Source organism: Heloderma suspectum, chromosome 1, assembly GCF_057233095.1.
Source record: "Heloderma suspectum isolate Gila_16-S chromosome 1, 16-S_ref, whole genome shotgun sequence".
NCBI lineage: Eukaryota > Metazoa > Chordata > Lepidosauria > Squamata > Helodermatidae > Heloderma > Heloderma suspectum.
Genome location: NC_139458.1, coordinates 402,777,137 through 402,798,626, shown reverse-complemented (window position 1 = coordinate 402,798,626; position 21,490 = coordinate 402,777,137). Strand labels below are relative to the sequence as shown.

Genomic DNA, 21,490 nt, shown 5'->3' with positions numbered 1-21,490 from the left:
TTCCAACAACCTAAGAGACGACTTTATACATGGACTTCACCAGACGGTCGACACCGAAATCAGATTGACTACATCCTTTGTAGCCAAAAGTGGCGGACATCTATGCAGTTAGTAAAAACAAGACCTGGAGCTGATTGTAGTTCAGATCACGAACTTCTTATTGCACAAGTTAGAATCAGACTCAAGAGAATAGGGAAGACCCACAGATCAGTTAGATATGAGCTCACTAATATTCCTCGTGAATATGCAGTGGAGGTGAAGAATAGATTTAAGGGACTAGATTTAGTAGATAGGGTCCCGAAAGAACTATGGACAGAAGTTCGCAACATTGTTCAGGAAGCGGCAACAAAGAATGTCCCAAAGAAAAAGAAAACCAAGAAGGCAAAATGGCTGTCTGCTGAGACACTGGAAGCAGCCCAAGAAAGAAGGAAAGCAAAAGGCAACAGTGATCGGGGGAGATATGCCCAATTAAATGCAAAATTCCAGAGGTTAGCCAGAAGAGATAAGGAATTATTTTTAAACAAGCAATGAGCAGAAGCGGAAGAAGATAATAGAATAGGAAGGACAAGAGACCTCTTCCAGAAAATTAGGAACATCGGAGGTAAATTCCAGGCAAAAATGGGTATGATCAAAAACAAAGATGGCAAGGACCTAACAGAAGCAGAGGAGATCAAGAAAAGGTGGCAAGAATATAGGGAAGATCTGTATAGGAAGGATAATAATATCAGGGATAGATTTGACGGTGTGGTCAGTGAGCTAGAGCCAGACATCCTGAAGAATGAGGTTGAATGGGCCTTAAGAAGCATTGCTAATAACAAGGCAGCAGGAGATGACTGTATCCCAGCTGAACTGTTTAAAATCTTGCAAGATGATGCTGTCAAGGTGATGCATGCCATATGCCAGCAAATTTGGAAAACACAAGAATGGCCAACAGATCGGAAAAAATCAACTTATATCCCCATACCAAAAAAGGGAAGCACCAAAGAATATTCAAACTATCGAACAGTGGCACTTATTTCACATGCCAGTAAGGTAATGCTCAAGATCTTGCAAGGTAGACTCCAGCAATTCATGCAACGAGAATTGCCAGATGTACAAGCTGGGTTTAGAAAAGGCAGAGGAACTAGAGACCAAATTGCCAATATCCGCTGGATAATGGAGAAAGCCAGGGAGTTTCAGAAAAACATCTATTTCTGTTTTATTGACTATTCTAAAGCCTTTGGCTGTGTGGATCATAACAAATTGTGGCAAGTTCTTGGTGGGATGGGGATACCAAGTCATCTTGTCTGCCTCCTGAGGAATCTGTATAACGACCAAGTAGCAACGGTAAGAACAGACCACGGAACAACGGACTGGTTTAAGATTGGGAAAGGAGTACGGCAGGGTTGTATACTCTCACCCTGCCTATTCAACCTCTACGCAGAACACATCATGCGATGTGCTGGGCTTGATGAATCCAAGGCTGGAGTTAAAATCGCTGGAAGAAACATTAACATTCTCAGATATGCAGATGATACCAATTTGATGGCTGAAAGCGAGGAGGAGCTGAGGAACATTCTGACGAAGGTGCAAGAAGAAAGTGCAAAAGCTGGGTTGCAGTTAAACCTCAAAAAAACCAAGATTATGGCAACCAGCTTGATTGATAACTGGCAAATAGAGGGAGAAAACGTGGAGGCAGTGACAGACTTTGTATTTCTAGGCGCAAAGATTACTGCAGACGCTGACTGCAGCCAGGAAATCAGAAGACGTTTACTTCTTGGGAGGACAGCAATGATAAATCTTGATAAAATAGTTAAGAGCAGAGACATCACACTGACGACAAAGGTCCGCATAGTTAAAGCAATGGTATTCCCCATAGTAACCTATGGCTGCGAGAGCTGGACCATAAGGAAGGCTGAGCGAAGGAAGATAGATGCTTTTGAACTGTAGTGCTGGAGGAAAATTCTGAGAGTGCCTTGGACTGCAAGAAGATCAAACCAGTCCATACTCCAGGAAATAAAGCCGGACTGCTCACTTGAGGGAATGATATTAAAGGCAAAACTGAAGTACGTTGGCCACATAATGAGAAAACAGGATACCCTGGAGAAGATGCTGATGCTAGGGAAAGTGGAAGGCAAAAGGAAGAGGGGCCGACCAAGGGCAAGATGGATGGATGATATTCTGGAGGTGACAGACTCGACCTTGGGGGAGCTGGGGGTGGCGACGGCCGACAGGAAGCTCTGGCGTGGGCTGGTCTATGAAGTCACGAAGAGTCGGAAGCGACTGACCGAATAAACAACAACAACAAAAAACTACAAAGTACCTTGTGGCACCTTAAAGACTAACATTTATTTATTCTGCATAAGCTTTTGTGGACCCTGTCCACTTCATCAGAGGCAGTGTCCACAAAGGTTGTGCTAGAATAAATTTGTTAGTCTTTAAAGTGCCACAAAAACTCTTTGTTGTTCTTTCTGCTACAGATTAATATGGCTACCCCTCTGGTATTTTTTAACTGAGTGTTTGTAAGTGCAGGCCATGATCAATTTCTTGCAGCTGTGGAATTTTTGTTAGATCTGACACCTTTTTTCATAAAAAGATGTACAAAATGATATTCCCTATTCTGATATTACATTGCGACACTTGCTTTTCATTTACTCCAGAATCTTATGGTCTTTGTGCTATTTAATACTGCAGTAATAACACAGTTTGGTTGGATTAGGTGGAGCCACCCTATTGCTTTACAGCTTGATTAATCAAAGGCAAATATACCCAGTGCATGTGTTAAAAGTGATCAAGTTCCATATATTCAAAAGAGAAAGCATCTGTTTTAAAACTCATTCAAATTACATTGTGATCGCTTATTTTACACAAAAAGGCTACAGAATAAAAGCAAAAGTGAAACCTTCAAAACAGATGTTGGAATGTAACAATTGCATCACTTAATTTAATATGAGCTACTTTTCCTTTTGTTCTAGGACCATTGTAGCATTAGTATATAATGTGCTGAAAACACTGATGGAGATGAATGGAAAACTATTTGATGAACTCACAAGCTCTTATAAAGCAGAAAGACAAAGGTATTTACCCTTTTCTCATTTTGACTATAGATAATGGGTCTGAAAACGTTCTCTAATTTGACATTATGTGATAAAGTTACAGTTGTTGTAGTTGAATGAATCTCTCTCCATTATCTATATAAAGCAAATCCTTTCCCTCCTATAAATAAATCTCTCCTTCAAACCCATGTCTTCTAAAGAGCCTGGCCTAGATTAGGCTTGTGTTTTCTATACAGTCTGTTTCTACCCCTTATCCAATTTTATCTTCCCTTTTCACTTTTGCTCTTAGCAAGGACTTCTGCTTATATTGTAGGCCATCTGGGTAAGGGCTGTTGCAGTTTTGTGTTCTGTACAACGTCTACTGTACTCTGCGCAATATTAGGTAGTATTTATTTTTAAAATTTGTAGCTCAACTTTCTTATCATTTCTAATATTTCTGTTCATAGCTGATTTGTCTAGCTTTGAGACAAGGGTATCTTAAGTATCACCTTCTGCTACATGAGCCTATCCCCCACTGAGATAATTGGCGGTCATCTTGCTACATCTCTTGCCACCGTCAGAGGTGCAACTGGCAGTGACACGAGACAGGGCCTTTTTGGTAGCAGCTCCTAGGCTGTGGATGTCTATGTGACCTCCACACCATAGGCTTTCCAACCCCCTTTAAATACTATTTTGTCTTGCTGGGCCTTTGGTTTAGAATGAGTTTTTGCTTCTCTGATTTTTTCTGTTCAGATTTTGTTGCTGTGTGTGGCTTTTTGCTGCTCTCTTAGTTAATCTGTCTATTTTATATTTGGATTGTAATTTTTTTGTATGTGTTGTAAGCCACCTGAAAGGCCTTCTTGGCAGAAAAGTGGCCTAAAATATTAATACAAATGAACAGGGTTAATCTATATAAGACTGTCTGTTTCCCGCCTCCCAGCTGAGCAGAGCAGAGCAGAGCAAGCTGGTCCAGCTGGTCCAGGGACTACGGAAGCAAGCAAGCTCCCAGAGAGCGAGCGACCAGAGCGAGCGGACAGGGGGAGCAAACAGGAGTTGGCCAGGGGAGTTCGGCAGGGGAGGTCAAGGGGGAGGCCCCTAACATTTATTTTTTTTTTAATTTTTTTTAATTTTATTTTTTAACTAACTTTTTTTCATTTATTATCTTGTAACACACACTTCCACACCAGTGGGACTCTGCTTTTAACCTCTACTGAGTAGAGGAGCAGGTACAGGCTAGTCTAGAACAATCACAAAGCTAGACACAAAAAGGGAAAAGAGGCAATGGAAGAACAAGACTCTCCAGTGGTGGTGACCTGCAAAGTGTGTGCAATGTTTGTTTTCTTGCCTGAGAACAACATGGCCTACACCTGCAACAAGGTCAAGTTGATCATGCTGCTGGAAGAAAAAGTAAGTGGACTGGAGCGGCGACTGTCGACCCTCTGGGGAATAAGAGAACACAAAGAGTTCTTGGACAGAATGGGGGAACTACAGCAGCAAAGGGAAGACCTGAAGCTTGAAGAGCAACAGCAAGATGAGGCAGTGGGAAATGCTGAGGTGAAGAAAAATGGAGTAGAGGATACTCCTTGGAAAAGGGTGATAGTTAGGAGAAGAAGAACTAGACGCCACTCTGTACCAGTGGAAGCAGTGGAGTTGTGGAACCGATTCCAGGTACTTGCGGATGAGACTGGAGGACAGCCTGCAGAGGAAGAATCACAGGGGAACCTACATGAGAGTGAGCAAGAGGCTGAAGGTCAGTCAAACAGAGGCGATGAAACCCAGGCCTACAACAAGAAGAAGAGAAGAGTGGTAGTAGTGGGAGACTCCTTGCTGCGTGGGATTGAGACCCAAGTATGTCGCGAAGACCCGTGGACTCGCCAGGTATGTTGTCTCCCGGGAGGCTGGATTAGAGACGTGACTGAAGGGTTGCCTGCACTCATAAAGCCCACTGACAGGTATCCCTTTCTTCTCATCCATGTGGGAACAAATGATACCGCCAAGCGGAGCTATGAAGAAATGTCAGACTTTGAAGCTTTGGGAAGGAAACTCAAGAACTTTGGGGCCCAGATAGTTTTCTTATCCATCCTTCCAGTAGTTAGAAGAGGGATAGAAAGGGAACGAAAAATACTCCGGGTGAATGACTGGCTACGAAGGTGGTGCCGACAAGAGAGATTTGGATTCTGGGACCACGGGCTATACTTCCTGGAAGATGGGCTGTTGGCAAGGGACGGGTTGCACCTCACAAAGGCTGGGAAGAATGTGTTTGGCCACATCATGAAGAACTTCATCAGGAGGGCTTTAAACTGAATCCTACGGGGAAGGGAAGGTAGGGAAAATCACTAAACCATTCAGGTATGACCAAAATCACATCCCTTATGAATATACAGTGGAGGTGACGAATAGATTTCAGGGATGAGACCTGATAGACGGAGTGCCTGAGGAACTATGGACGGAGGTCCGTAACATTGTTCAGGAGGCAGCAACAAAATCCATCCCAAAGAAAAAGAAATGCAAGAAAGCAAAGTGGCTGTCTGAGGAGGCTTTACAAGTAGCTGAGGAAAGAAGGGAAGCGAAAAGCAAGAGAGAAAGGGGAAGATATATCCAACTGAATGCAGAGTTCCAGAGAATAGCAAGGAGAGACAAGAAGACCTTCTTCAATGAACAATGCAAAGAAATCGAGGAAAACAACAGAATGGGAAAGACTAGAGATCTCTTCAAGAAAATCGGAGATCTCAAGGGAACGTTTTGTGCAAAGATGGGCATGATAAAGGACAAAGAAGGCAGGGACCTCACAGAAGCAGATGAGATTAAGAAGAGGTGGCAAGAATACACAGAAGAACTATACAGGAAAGATCTGAATGTCCCTGATAGCCACGATAGTGCGGTCACTGAACTTGAGCCGGACATCCTAGAGAGTGAAGTCAAGTGGGCCTTAGGAAGCATCACTAACAACAAAGCTAGCGGAGATGACAGTATTCCAGCTGAGCTATTTATAATCCTAAAAGACGATGCTGTTAAAGTGCTGCATTCAATATGCCAACAAATTTGGAACACTCAACAGTGGCCACAAGACTGGAAAAGGTCACTTTATGTTCCAGTTCCAAAGAAGGGCAATGCCAAAGAGCGTTCAAACTACCGTACAATTGCGCTTATTTCACATGCCAGCAAGGTGATGCTCAAAATCCTACAAGCTAGGCTTCAGCAGTATGCGAACTGAGAACTACCGGAAGCACAAGCTGGGTTTCGAAGAGGCAGAGGAACTCGAGATCAAATCGCCAACTTTCACTGGATCATGGAGAAAGCAAGAGAATTCCAGAAAAACGTCTATTTCTGCTTCATTGACTATGCTTAACCCTTTGATTGTGTGGATCACAACAAACTGTGGCAAATTCTGAAAGTGATGGGAGTACCAGACCACCTTACCTGTCTCCTGAGAAACCTGAACGAAGGTCAAGAAGCAGCAGTAAGAACCAGACATGGAAAAACTGATTGGTTCAAAATTGGGAAAGGAGTACGACAAGGCTGCATATTGTCGCCCTGCTTATTTAACTTATATGCAGAGTACATCCTGAGAAACGCCGGGTTGGATGAATCAGAGGTCGGAATTAAGATTGCCGGGAGAGTTATCAACAACCTCAGATACGCAGATGATACCACCCTAATGGCAGAAAGTGAAGAGGATCTAAAGAGCCTCTTGTTGAGGGTGAAAGAGGAGAGTGCAAAAGCTGGTTTGAAACTCAACATTAAAAAAACTAAGATAATGGCATCTGGCCCCATCACTTCCTGGCATATGGAAGGGGAAGAAATGGAAGCAGTGACAGGTGTTATTTTCTTGGGCTCCAAGATCACCGCAGACGGTGACTGTAGCCATGAAAAGACTGAAGGCAAAAGGAGAAGGGGACGGCAGAGGATGAGATGGCTAGATAGCATCACTGATGCAATGAATATGGACTTGAGCACGCTCCGGGAGAGAGCGCAGGACAGGAAGGCCTGGCGTGCTGTGGTCCATGGGGTCACGAAGAGTCGGAGACGACTGAACGACTGAACAACGACAACAACAACAACGGGGAAGGGAGATGTAATGTTGGGGGTAACAATGGACGTAGGCGTATGCACTGCAACCGAGAGAGCAGCTCTGATAGCGCCCAATAATAGTCTTTAGACACATGTAGGAAGAAAGCCAGATTATGAAGCACATGGTCTTCGATGTCTATATACTAATGCCCAGACTATGGGAAACAAACAGAATGAACTTGAACTCTTAATACAGGAGGGAAATTATGACTTGATAAGTATAACTGAGACTTGGTGGGATGACTCTCATGACTGGAATACAGCAATTGAAGGATATCACTTGTTCAAAAAGAACAGGAGGAACAGAAAGGGAGGTGGGGTTGCACTGTATGTGAAAAATACATATCTCTGCACAGAAATACAGGAGGAGGAGCTTGGTAGCCTCATTGAGAGCATCTGGATCAAAATAAATGGAGCAAAGAATAAAAGGAACCTGGTGGTCGGAGTCTACTACCGGCCAAGGAAGCATGATGTAGTAGTAATGGGGGACTTCAATTTCCCCGATATTTGTTGGGAGACAAATTCTGCAAAACATGGCCCCTCCAGGAAATTCCTGACTTGTGTGGTGAATAACTTCCTCCTACAGAAAGTAGAGGAAGGAGTTAGAGGATCGGCTATCCTTGACTTGATCCTAACCAACAGAGATGACTTAGTGGATAAAGTAGCAGTTACAGAACTCTGGGGGAAAGTGACCATGTTGTACTTGAGTTCTTGGTTCTAAGGGAAGCAAAAGCCGAGGGTAGTCAAACGCGTACCCTGGATTTTAGGAAAGCTGATTTTCATAAACTCAGAACAATGATCAGTAAGGTCCCATGGCAAGCGGCACTAACGAGAAAAGGAGTCCAAGATGGGTGGGAGCTTTTAAAAAAGGAAATTCTCAAGGCACAATTACAAACCATTCCAACAAGAAGAAAAGGTGGAAGACAACAGAAGAAGCCAATGTGGCTTCACAAAAAGCTTAGGGATGACCTGAAAAAAAAAAAAGGGCACATCTAGGAAGTAGAAAGAAGGCCAAGTAACAAAGGAAGAGTACAGGCAGGTAGCACAGAATTGCAGGGATGGTGTCAGGAAGGCTAAAGCTGAGAACGAGGTGAGATTAGCGAGGGATGCTAAAAGCATCAAAAAGGCTTTCTTCAGCTACATGCATAGTAAAAGGCAGAGGAAAGAAATGGTTGTTCAGCTATTAAATAAGGATGGCAAAACGATAACGGATGATAAAGAAAAGGCAGAGGTGCTCAATTCCTACTTTGGCTCAGTCTTCTCACAAAAGAGGGTCTATGACTCCCCTGGCAAAGGCGAAGTACAGGCTGAAGGGGCAAGATTGCAGCTTGAGATCGATAGGCATATGGTCAAGGAACACCTAATTACTTTGAATGACTTCAGATCTCCAGGGCCAGATGAACTGCATCCTAGAGTAATAAAGGAACTGGCAGAAGAACTCTCAGGACCGCTGTCTATTCTCTTTGAGAAATCATGGAGGACGGGGGAAGTGCCAGATGACTGGAGGTGGACTAATGTTGTCCCTATCTTCAAAAAGGGTAAAAAGGAGGAACCTGGGTACTACAGACCAGTCAGTCTGACATCAATCCCTGGGAAAATTCTGGAGCAGATGATAAAGCAATCCATCTGCAAGCACCTTGAAAACAATGCAGTGATTACTCGAAGCCAACATGGATTTGTCAAAAACAAGTCCTGCCAGACAAATCTGATCTCATTTTTTGATCAAGTAACCTCCCTTGTGGACCGTGGGAATGCTGTAGACATCATATACCTCGACTTCAGCAAAGCTTTCGACAAAGTGCCCCATGATATCCTGATGAGCAAACTAGCTCAAAGTGGGCTAGATGAAACAACGATCCGGTGGATCCACAGTTGGCTACAGAATCGGACAAAGAGTGCTTATCAATGTGACCTTCTCAAACTGGGGAGAGGTAACGAGTGGGGTACCACAGGGCTCAGTCCTGGGCCCAGTGCTCTTCAACATTTTTATTAATGACTTGGAGGAGGAGGTGCAGGGAATGCTGATCAAATTTGCAGATGACACAAAATTGGGCGGGATATCTAATACTTTGGAAGACAGAAACAAAATTCAAAGTGATCTGGATAGACTGGAGCGCTGGGCAGAAAACAACAGAATGACATTTAATAGGGACAAATGCCAAGTTCTGCACCTAGGAAAAAGAAACCAAATGCACAGTTACAAGATGGGGGATACATGGCTCAACAACACTACAAGCGGGAAGGTTCTTGGAATTGTTGTCGATCACAAGCTGAAGATGAGCCAACAATGTGATGTGGCTGCAAAAAAGGCCAATGCTATTTTGGGCTGCATTAATAGAAGCATAGCTTCCAAATCCCAGGAAGTACTACTTCCCGTCTCTTCAGCACTGGTTAGGCCTCATCTGGAGTATTGTGTCCAGTTCTGAGCACCACACTTTAAGAAGGATGCAGACAAACTGGAGAGGGTTCAGAGGAGGGCAACAAAGATCATCAGGGGACTGGAAACAAAGCCCTCTGAAGAGAGACTGAAAGAACTGGGCATGTTTAGCCTTGAGAAGAGAAGACTGAGGGGAAATATGATAGCGTTCTTCAAGTACTTGAAAGGTTGCCACAGAGAGGAAGGCCAGGATCTCTTCTTGATCATCCCAGAGTGCAGGACAAGGAATAATGGGCTCACATTACAGGAAGCCAGATTCCGGCTGAACGTCAGGAAAAACGTCCTGACTGTTAGAGCAATACGACAATGGAACCAATTCCCTAGGGAGGTGGTGGGCTCTCCTACACTGGAGGCATTCAAGACGAGTCTGGACAGCCATCTGTCAGGGATGCTCTGACTTGGATTCCTGCATTGAGCAGGGGGTTGGACTCGATGGCCTTGTAGGCCCCTACCAACCCTACTATTCTATGATTCTATGATTCTATATAAGGAATGGACAACTTCCCCGGTCCAGAAGGACGGCTCCTCACCAGCCAAGCTGCTTGGGAGCTAGACCACATTGTATCCACATCCTCAGCATTAAGGAGGATGAGGTGCCCCTGTGGCATCCCCTTTTTTAACACCGAAAGGAGCTCTGGATACCTGGGTGGAAACCATGGCAGCAGAACTGCCTTTGAGTTGGCCAGTGCCAGTATTAGGTTTCCTTCCCAGTTTCCTTTCTCTGGAGCATCCCTCCCTTCAGTACTGTCCAGCTAGCTTAGAAATTATACTTCATGTGCAGCTGTTGGGCCAAGCCAGAAGGAGCGTGCAAGGTATTTTCTCTGACCTAGTAGATGCTGCGGAGTGGGGAATGGCAGATGCACTAAAGGGTGCAATTTGGGCACTCCTGATCAGGAGATGCATTAGTATGCAATTAATATTTTAACATTGCTGAGCAAAGGATGGCAGATGGCTGAATTTGATAGCACCTATTTTCAGCATCTATAAATGAACTGTCCAATAAAATGACTTATTTGTGGAGGAAAAGGGAGTTTTCTGTTTGAGTTTCTAGATTTATGTGATTCCACTAGAGTTTCTAAAGTTAGTGTTCTTGCTTTTGGGATTTTGCTTATTAAATCTATTTTATGTATTGAAACTAATTAAATATATTCTCAAACACCCATCACCTGAGCCAGCCAGTTGTCTTCAAGGGTCTAGCACCCTCTGACTGTCTGTCTGTCTGTCTGTCTGTCTGTCTGTCTATCTCAATGCAAATGGGCAATCATTGGTGATATTGATGTCTTATTGTGAAGGACAACATGTGCTTTGGCTACAAATTAGATTTTTAAAAATGGAACATACCAAAAACAGCAAGGGAGCAATGTTACGCACTTAGGGCACAGTCCTATTTCTGCCTTTGAGCTTAAGATCAGTACTGAGAAAATTCAAAGAATAATTCTAGCATCAAGTCCTAGAATTAGTTCATTTACATGATTAACTGTGTTCTTCACCTAAACAAGGTGTTACTGAGAAGCTCAGCCATGCTGGCTCTTTGTATATCTGTAGTTGGTATTTTGTTGGCATCACCCTAGCACCTTGTTTAACAGTCTGTAAAAGGTTACATGGGCAGGCATCTCATGGCAGCTATGAGCAAAAGGATTGTGACTGTAGCACAGTAGCTGCCTGATTTTTGTTGTAATTTATTTATTTATTTACAATATTTATATACCGCTCCACATCAGAAGATTTCGAAGTGGTGAACAACAGGTTAAAAAAGTTAAAACATTAAAAAAAAAAAAAGACAAACCCCAACAAAGTGGAATTTAACAAACTACAGCTGGTCGTGCAAGGAAGGCCTCTTGAAATAACCATGTCTTCAGGCGCCGGAAGGAACACAATGTTGGCGCCTGCCTCACCTCTAAAGGCAGGAAATTCCACAGGAAGGGGACCACCACACTGAAGGCTCTTTTCCTGGTGGACTCCAATCGGGCCATGGGTCCATGTGGAACCACCAGGAACATGCCCTCTGATGACCTCAGTGACCAGGCAGGTTGGTAAGGAAGGAGGCGCTCTCTCAGGTGTCTTGGTCCCAAGTTATTTAGGGCTTTGTACACTAGTAAAAAAGGTAAAGGTGTCCCTAACCAGTCGTGTCCGACTCTAGGGTGCGGTGCTCATCCCCGTTTTTAAGCCGAAGAGCCAGCGCTGTCCGAAGACGCTTCCGTGGTCATGTGGCTGGCATGACTGAACACCGAGGTGCACGGAACGCTGTTACCTTTAGACCTGGCCCGGTAGCGAATAGGCAGCCATTGCAGTTCTCTCGGCATAGGAGTTATACTCTGAAAAGGGGCAGCTCCTGACAACAGCCGAGCTGCTGCATTCTGCACTAGCTCCAGCTTCCGGACCAGCCTTAAGGGCAGCCCCACATAGAGTGCATTGCAGTAATCCAGTCTTGAGGCTACTGATGTATGTACCACTGTGGTCAAGCTGCCCCTGTCCAGGAGAAGCCATAGCTGGCGAACCAGCCAAAGCTGGTAAAAGGCACTCCGAGCCACCGTGACCACTTGGGCCTCCAGCGACAATGATGGATCTAGGAGTACCCCCAGACTATGAACCTGATCTTTCAGAGGGAGTGCAACCCCATCTAGAACAGGCAATGAGCCTATCTCCCAGACCTGGGAACCACTCACCCACAGAGCTTCCGTCTTGCCAGGATTCAGCTTCAGTTTATTGGCCCATTACTGAGTCTAGGCACTGATTCAGATGTCACAGGAAGATAGAGCTGCGTGTCATCAGCATACTGATGGCATTTAGCTCTAAATCCCCTAATGACTGCTCCCAGCAGCTTCATATATATGTTAAACAACACTGGGGACAAGATGGTATCCTGAGGCACCTCAGAGCTCAATTGCCAAGGGGCCGAGGAATAGTCACGCAATGTTACTCTCTGAAATCGGCCTCGTAGGTAGGACCGGAAACACTGTAGCACAGTGCCTCCAATACCCATCCCATGGAATTGATCCAGGAGGATACCATGGTTGATGAGAGATCAAGCAGAAATAACAGGGTTGCACTCTCACATCCCTCTCTCGATAAAGGTCATCCATCAGGGTGACCAAGGCTGATTCAGTCCCTTAACCAGGATGAAACCCAGATTGAAATGGGTCTAGATAATCAGTATCCTCTGATTAAGTGCCTGCAGTTGGTCCGCCATGACCCTCTCAAGTACCTTCCCTAAAAAAGGGGTATTTGCGACTGGGCGGTAGTTGTCTAGTACTGTTGGGTCCAGAGTGGGCTTCTTCAGGAATGGCCGCACTACTGCCTCCTTAAGGACAGCAGGGACCACCCCTTCCTGTAGGGAAGCATTTATCACTCCCTGGACCCACCCAGTCATACCCCCTTGGCTAGCTTTTATTAGCCAGGAGGGACAGGGATCAAGACGGCACATGGTTGGTCACATTATTGCAAGCATCTTGTCCACATCATCAGGCCATAACAACTGGAACTGATCCCACAAAATTGGGCAGATGGTGGCATGAGACACCTCGACTGGTGCTGCACTAACAACAGCATCAAGGTCGCTGCAGAGACAAGCCATTTTGTCCTCAAAGTGTGATGCAAAAAGGTCACCGTGGGTCCTTGACGGGGCCAGGGCCCCATTTACTGGGGAAGATGTTAACCGCTGGACCACCTGGAAGAGCTCCGCTGGACGGCTACTTGAGGACGCAATGGAGGCAGCAATATAAACCTTCTTAGCTGCCCGCACTGCCATGCAGTAGGCACGATTATGCACTCTAGAGCGTGCTTGGTCGTCTTCACTTCGAGTCTTGCGCCATTTGCGCTCTAGCCAATGTCCAGCCTGTTTCATTGACCGCAGCTCCCAGTATACCAGGGAGCAGATCGGGCTCCACAGTGCCGGAGAGGGCACTCAGGTGCAATCAAAGTCGATGGCCCTCTGCATCTCACTGTTCCACAGTGAGGCTAGGGCCTCGGCTGGATCACTAGCTCTCTCCAATGGAAAATCCCCAAGAGCATTCAGAAATCCATTGGATTCCATCAGTCTCCTGGGGCGGACCATCCAAATAGGTCCCCCACCCCCACGGGAGGAGAGTAACGCCGTTAAGTTCAAATCTCACCAGGAAGTGGTCTGACCAAGACAGTGGGGTTACTTGGAGCTCCCCAATCTTCAGACTATCCATCTCACAAGTTGAAGCAAAAACCAAATCAAGGGTATGCCCTGCTTCATGTGTTGGGCCGATGACATACTGAGACAGCCCCATGGTTGTCATGGAGGCCGTGAAGTCCTGAGCTGGAACTCCAGAGACAGCCTCAGCATGGAAGTTGAAGTCACCCAGAACCACCACACTGGGTTCCTCCAACACCACACTTGCGACTGCCTCCACCAGCTCAGTCAGGGAGGATGCTGGGCAGCAGGGTGGGTGGTACACCAGCAGCATCCCCAATCTGTCTCTATGGACCAACACCAGGTGCAAGCCCTCAAGACCTGCTCCAAGGTGGAGTGGTTTCCTGGTGATAGAGATGGAGGTTCTATGAACCACGGCAACTCCCCCCCCCCGCCCCCGGCCCTCCAACCTATGTTGGTGCTGCACTGAGTACCCAGGTGGGCAGAGCTGAGTCAGGTTGACTCCACCCAGCTCACCCACCCAAGTCTCAGTAATACACGCCAGGTCGGCTTCTTATCCACGATTAAATCGTGAATGAGTGCAGTCTTATTGCAGACCAATCTGATGTTAAATAGCAGCACTGCAAGACAGGAGGGCACAGTGGAATGGCTACCAGCTGCATGAGAGCTAGAGGAGGGGGGTAGAAGGGGAACAGTGTATACACCTGTAGCCCATTCTGCTTTGATGTCCCAGCCCCCTCCTCCTTCTGCCCCAAGTCACTGGAATAGTGGTGCCCCCTCCATGGGTCCCTGTTCAGAGTCACCTAGGCACATCCTTCCCACCGTAAAAAATACCCACACACTCTCAACAGCCACCCACCATGCAAATATACAATCAACCATTCAACACATACATTCCACTCATCCAACAATCACTCCCAACCAAACTAACACAGTCACAGTTTGTAATTTGTGGTCGTAACAAATAGGACATCAGGCTTGTTAATCAACCAAATAAAGCAGAGAACAAGTAAAGTGCTATTTGTTAGCTATGTAACCTTCTTCCATTGGATCATGCTCATTCTATCTTACCTGGAAGGTGGCAAAGCAGTTTGTAGTACATTGACCTGTACACTCTCCACTGTAACTTAAATAAAGGGGTTGCCCAACTGCAATATGCAAAGCTTGGGACTTCTGGATACCTGCAAACATGGGAGTCCACAAGAATTTTTCCAGGGTGAGCCCAAAGCTGCACAGCAGTTTGTGGTTGTAATTCGCATGCATAGCACATGCCACTACAGCACAGTTGTGCACTTCCCTTCTGTGTGCACTTTGTTGCTTAATGTCACACTCCATAATATTTAGAAGCCTACACAGAGTAGCAGAAGATCCTGGGAATTGAACAGCGCTAATGCAGAAGAGTGTTATATTCAAGAAGAATCATGAACTCCAACAAAACTTTATTTGGCGTGAGGGATAAAAAAAACACACACCTAGGAGAAAAAGCACCAAATGTACAAAAACGTAAGAACATAAGAAGAGCCCTGCTGGGTCAGACCAAGGGTCCATCAGTCCGTTCACACAGCGGCCAACCAGCTGCTGACCAGGAAACCACAAGCAGGACTCAGGTGCAGCAGCACCCTCCCGCCCATGTTCCCCAGCACCTGTTCTTTTGAAATTGCTTATTTTTCCTGGAACTACACATTTTGTTTATGGCTATACATTTTAAAAATGCCCTGTTAGTATCAGCGAACAGGTCCACCATTTCTGATAGATCTGGTGGCTGAGCAGTGTCAAGGCCTGGGCACCAAGTTAGATAGATGTGGCCTCTGAAAAATGTGTATACCAGGTCTATCGCTTTGTTTCTTAGTGGGTAGACCTGGTGTCTGAACAACGTCTGTCCACCCGCAGCTGAAACCCTCAATTGTTTTCCTGACTCCTTTCAAAGTCATGGTTAATACTGTGCATGTGTGTGTGCGTGCGCACACACATGTGACCTGTTCAACTTGCAGTCCACTCTTAGGCCCTGCTCTACAGGCAATACATAATAGATTCAGGTACCTTCACAACAGGTTTATTATTACAATACATGAGAAAACACGTAACTTCTGCGGAGCTTTGTGGCACACTGTCTCAGCTCCAAGGCCTATGCTAAGAGAGAGATGGGAAGAGGATCCATTTGGGCCTCCTGCAAGAGCTAAAAATGGCAGGTTCTCTTAAAGCTATATACATCACAACAACCCCCTCTAGCCCTGCTGCTACAAGCAACTCCACAGCCCCATTTGTATTTCCCTAAAAAAAAAGCACACTAGGGGACTAGATGATAATGCTGGACTACAATGCAGAGCTGTGATACACTACTCTAACCTGCCCCCTCCCCCAGCAAAATGGGAATAACAGCACTAGGCAACTTTGCAGGACTGGTATAACCCACACTGTCTCAGCCACAGCCCTGCCTCCTGCAATATGGGTATAATAATGATTAATTTTATCAGTACCCATTGTCATTGTAATCTTTGTTAATGTTTATAAATTTAGAAAATAAAATATTCATGATACCCGAGTAAGAAAGATTATGAACTCCTGTTTTTCCTGCTACCTTTTGTCTTTTGGTAGACACACGACTGCCCAATCTCAGCTACACTAAACGTCTGGATTTGTCATTTGTTTTTTATAAGATAGCAATTACTTCCTAACAGGGAAGATCCCAAAAATGCTTAAAATAAACCAGGAAATTCTCTCTCTAGATAGTGGGTGTTTTAACCACTGCTATGATTATATTCATTGGTTAAAATCACTGGAAGGTGGGAGTTGACGATAATTTCTCACAAAATGAATGGGCAGAATAGTGGCTGCACACTTTGCCTCGTATCTTGGGTTCTACAAGGGCTAGAGACTTGCTTTAAAAAAAAGAGAGAGAAATAGGAATCTGGGGATTATAGCCCATTGGGGGGGGCAGTCAACTGCCCCCCTTTGCCCCTCCTGTGGATGCATATGTCTGAAAATATCTTCCTGAATACCAAGTCACCACCCTAGTCAAGGAACGTTTAAATTAAATTACTAGCGCAGGACAGGAAGGTCTGGCGTGCTATGGTCCATGGGGTCACGAAGAGTTGGACACGACTGAACAACTGAACAACAACAAATGATTCTATGAAATTGGCCAGTCTAGAGCCTTGGTGGGAAACATGATCCAGTCCTAAAGCATCCTCACTCCAAAATAGACCAGCAGGTTAAAATACCACCTAGGCATCCCTCATAGTAGCTTTAGGGCAGACTCCTCAGCTTGGTGCCCTCCAGATGTTTTGGTCTTCAATTCCCAGCATGGCCAATGGCCAGAAATTCTGGGAGTTGTAGTCCAAAACATCTGGAGGGCACTAGGTTGGGGAAGGCTGGCCTAGTATACTGTGCTGTAATTTTTCAGGATCTCAAGCCAGGTGCAACCATATACCCACACTCTTAACTAGTTTCCCTTCTTTGCTTCCTTCCCTAAGTTCCATTGCCTCGTTTTGTCTTTGTTATCTTCCTTGGATTAATCAGGGTCCAAGGAGATACCTTGTTTTTTACACTCTACCTTCCAAAGTTTATTTTTGCAACCAAAATTGTTTGGCTCTGCAGTCCCTGATAATGGATTAGCCAGGTGTTTGGTCTTCTCTTTGCCTAGGAGTCTGTGACCAAGGATCTAACCATATTAGTTCAGCCTGTATTGGCCTGGCCTAGGGACTGAAGACTGCAATGTGTCTAGGCAGCCATGGGGATTACTTCCTTGACTTGGTTCAAACAACATGACAAGCCATACTCAAGGCTGAGTATGGGTTGAGTGTGGGTTGTCGTTGAAACATGAGTTGTGTTGTGTGAACCCAGCCATGCTAACAAACTATGGTTTGTTAACCATGAACAGCCTACAAACAGAACCCATGGTTTGTTGTTGGGTTGTGTTCTGGGGGTTGTTCATGGTTAACAAGCCGTGGCTCATTAGTGTGGCTGGGTTCACACAACAACTCACAGTTCAGTGACAACACACATTCAACCCATACTCAACTTTGAGTGTGGACTGTCATGTTGTGTGGACCCAGCCATTGCCATCAAACTCAAAGAGGCCCCTGTAGTGTATAGCCTCTGAAGGCTTCTCACTATTTCCCCAGCACCTTCCTTGTTCCTTACTTGGCAAACTCCCAGTCTGTCTGTCTGACTTTCTCTGTCTCTCTCTGCCACTGCTGTTGGAAAGTCTGCTGGGGTTTTGGTAAACTACTGTAGGCATTTATCATCAAATAAAGCTGCATTATTTACTCAATCTTTGTCAGTAAGCTAATTTCCTTACTTTGTAGGATCTCCTGTATGTGAGCCATACCTCTGCAAAATAATTTCCACCTTCGTTAGATACATATGTACACATTCAAGTTTGCATATTTGTAAACAGACATTTAGTAACAAAGTTTAAGGGGTACTTTTTGCATTACAAAAGTAAACTGTTTCTGTTTTGGAAATACATGGGTACTACGTTTTATAGCACTACAGTACAACCAGGCTTGTTTTTTATTCACTGAAAACTTTATGATCATGTACCCACTAACTTCTGTGCCTCTCTGGTAAAGTACGCTCTTGTGAACCTAGTAACAGGAAAACTGCCTTATCTCAACTTAGACTTCATCTAGCTTAGTATTGTCTACACTGATTGGTAGCAGACACAAACTCATGCTAGAATAAAGCAGTAAATCTCCAAAGCTTTAGAATACTTCTGATGCTCTTGCTTTATCAAACTGGTTTAGTGCACAGTAGCCAAAGCCTCACATTATTGTTTTGCTTTTCTACAGAGAGAAAAAGAAAGAGCTTGAACGTGAAGAACTGTGGAAGAAGCTGGAAGAACTAAAGCTAATGAAAGTTCAGTCTGACCAGCTGAGTAATGCATCCCTCACAATAAATACACCAAATGATGAAGTGCCAAATGAGAGCGCCAGCCTCTCTTTGTGAGGCAGACCTTTTATATACAAGGTTTTTTTTAAATATGTAAAAATGCAAAAGAGAAACCTCATCAGTATATTTGAAATGGCCAATTTTTTTCCTCTGGCAAAATGTAAATGAAAATTTTTGAACTGAAATACAATAATTGAATGTGACATTATTTACCACAGTATATTGTAAATTTGTCTCTAATCATTGCTATATTGTCACTTCTGACATTTCACAGAAATCAGTTTTATCATCCATGATGTGTGTGATTTAATTATGGGAGTGGTGAAAATTATGACTTGAATTTTTCTTTTTTTGATTGTGTTGCACATAGGCATAGAAGTCAGCTATTTACGTTTCCCCCTTATGTGCTTTTCACATTACTGCAGGCTTGGGATGAGATTCTGGAAGAGACGTTTTAGCTTTGCTGTATTTTCTCAAATGAAACATAAGACTGTAATCTTATGCTGACATGTGGGAGTGAGCCCCATTAAACTTAGTGGAGCTTGCTTCTGAGTAAACATGCGTTGGATTGGGTTGAGATCTGTATCTGGATGAGATACCACAGATTTCAGAGCTGTTGCTGCATGCCATGTTCCAGAGAGCAAAGAGCCATGGGGCAGAGAGTAAAGCCCATTTCAGACGTTCTTTCCTTACTGCCCCCACAATTATCATTGTGTGAGGGTGAGATCAGTAATGAGTTGTTGGTCCCACCCCCCACATGTCCTATCACTGTTCCTGCAGGCTTTCACATGTTGGGGGCTGATTGTCCAACAGGGAGCCTTTTTTGCTTGAATATGTTCTCTGTGTGATTTAGAACCCTAGATCAGGGTTCTAATTTTCACAGGGAGCCTACATTAGTAAAAAAACAAACAAAAAAACTCCCTGTTGCAGAAGTTGAGACCACAATGTGAGGGGCTGCAGGAACGGCTATGAGGACATGCAGGAGGGGAGGGGCAACCATCTTGTCCCTGCTTTCCGCCTTGAATGATGGTAATTGCATGGGGGGAAGAACACCTGAATAGGGCTTATGGGCTTAAATAAAGCACAAGTTAAACATATGATGTAGCACACATGAACTCTGTTTGAATAGTGAGGAAACATCATCAGCTTCCACTCAAGGATTGCCTTGCTGCCCACTTAGCCCTTATATGTGTGTGTGTGTGCGTGTGTGTCTTTCTAGTAAGGATTCAGTAGTCATGTTTCAGGTCTAGTAACTGAGGACTGGATCCTATCAATGAAGCTCCTAACTTAGTTCAAGGGTTCTTGTAGAGCCTAGCAGTCCTTGCTTTCAACTTGGCTCTGCAAGATGATCCAGCTTCTCATTAAAAGCTTGGGTTGAGCAATTCCTATCCAGGTATAGGAACATCTATGTGACACAACAATTCCTTGTTTTGTTCTAAGGAAAACACAGTGTGCTTCTTTAAGATGGCAAAAGCTGACTCTAGAAGTTTTGTCTGTTTTCATTTGATCAGGTGGAGCGTTTTTTGCAGATCTTTCTATCAGAGTACCATTCCAGTCTCTTAAATTGCAATTGTGTGGAAAATGGTTTTGTATTGAAAGATTGAGGGATTGAGCAGTGTTCAATAAAGTCTTTATGTTTGTAATTAGTGCTGTATATTACCATCTTTCTAGTTTAACCATGCTGAACAGAAGTTTGGTTATATGGGGGCTCTCAAGCAACATATTCAAATTAATGCAGCATTTAATGGAAGTGTTGAAACCATTAAGTACAGAGGGAGAGAAGTTAGCAAATAAAATTGGTCTAGTCTAGATGGGCTCTTTTGTGTGGAAAACAATGGGCAGCATCCAATGTCATATGAGCAGACTTCTGCTCATGCAGTGGGACATCCTTTCTCCTCCCAGCACACCCTCCAGATCAGCTCCAGAGGGTTCCCCTGCACTCCAGAGAAGATTTTGGGGGCAAGTCTGGGGTGGCCGCAGGGGGTGAGGAAATCTACCAATGGGCAGACACCACTGAACTTCACCAGTATTGAGAAAGGCTGTTCCTACATTCTGACTACTTTCACATATAAAAACAGCCCATTAGCTAAGCAATTAATGGGCTGTCAGGCATGAGCAGGTGAGGCATGAGCAGGAGAGAGCAGGCGCACCCACCACTTCTGCTAGGTTGTGGAGTGTGATGCCCAAACCTGGACCGCTGGGATATTTAGGGGCTAAACAACCTAGCAGTTAACCCAACAACAAACCATAGGTTAACCGCTGTGTTGTTCAGCCCCTAAACAACCCAGCAGTCTGGGTTTGGACGTCATGCTCAGCAATCTATGAAGGAGCTGATCGTGGGTCACTGAGAAAAAGCAGAAGTGGCAAGTACACTGCAGGCAGGATGCCCCCCCTTCCTGCTCATGCACAACAACCCACGGGTTGTTTCACCGATGCGTTATTACGTATGAACCAGTCAATGCGTCCTTAGTTTCACCTTCACTTCATCGCCTAATCGATTTCTAAAACAGAAGTAGGTTCTACTTTGTTGGAGGTAGGTAATACGTTCACACTTAAAAATAAATTGGGTACACTGCAGTTATACAGACATCTGCATGTCTGCATGTCGTTTGCAGTTCTGTGAAATTGGATTTGGATTCATACGGGCAACAACAGCAAACGCATGTCACTGGCACATGGGAACATAGGCTTTGGCGTGTTTAATATGATTATGAATAGATTATCAAGGTCACCTCAGTAGGTGGCAGAAGTTTAATAGAGAATAGTAGCAATCATTTAGGCAATTTGCCTAATCCTATAAAGTGTTGTAAACTGCCCAGAAAACTTTGAATTGAAGGTTGGTATAGATATGTTTTAAGTAAATATAAATAACGGATCTCTAAAAAATCTTAAGTTCCATTTCACTTTTTTATTAAAGGAAAAAATAGAGAAATATCCATACGATACTTAACTATT

At 44.5% G+C, this 21,490-nt stretch overlaps 1 protein-coding gene across 1 annotated transcript in view; it reads left to right on the top strand.

The window, feature by feature from the left end:
• Positions 1-20,178, top strand: part of PPP2R5A (protein phosphatase 2 regulatory subunit B'alpha) — a 96,763-nt gene extending 76,585 nt beyond the window's left edge. Inside the window, exons 12-13 of the mRNA XM_084828858.1 lie at positions 2,955-3,056; positions 18,436-20,178. Of these exons, the coding sequence (XP_084684984.1) occupies positions 2,955-3,056; positions 18,436-18,592 (259 nt within the window). The 3' untranslated portion in view covers positions 18,593-20,178. The remainder of the gene's footprint in view (positions 1-2,954; positions 3,057-18,435) is intronic.
• The last annotated feature ends 1,312 nt before the right edge of the window (positions 20,179-21,490 follow it).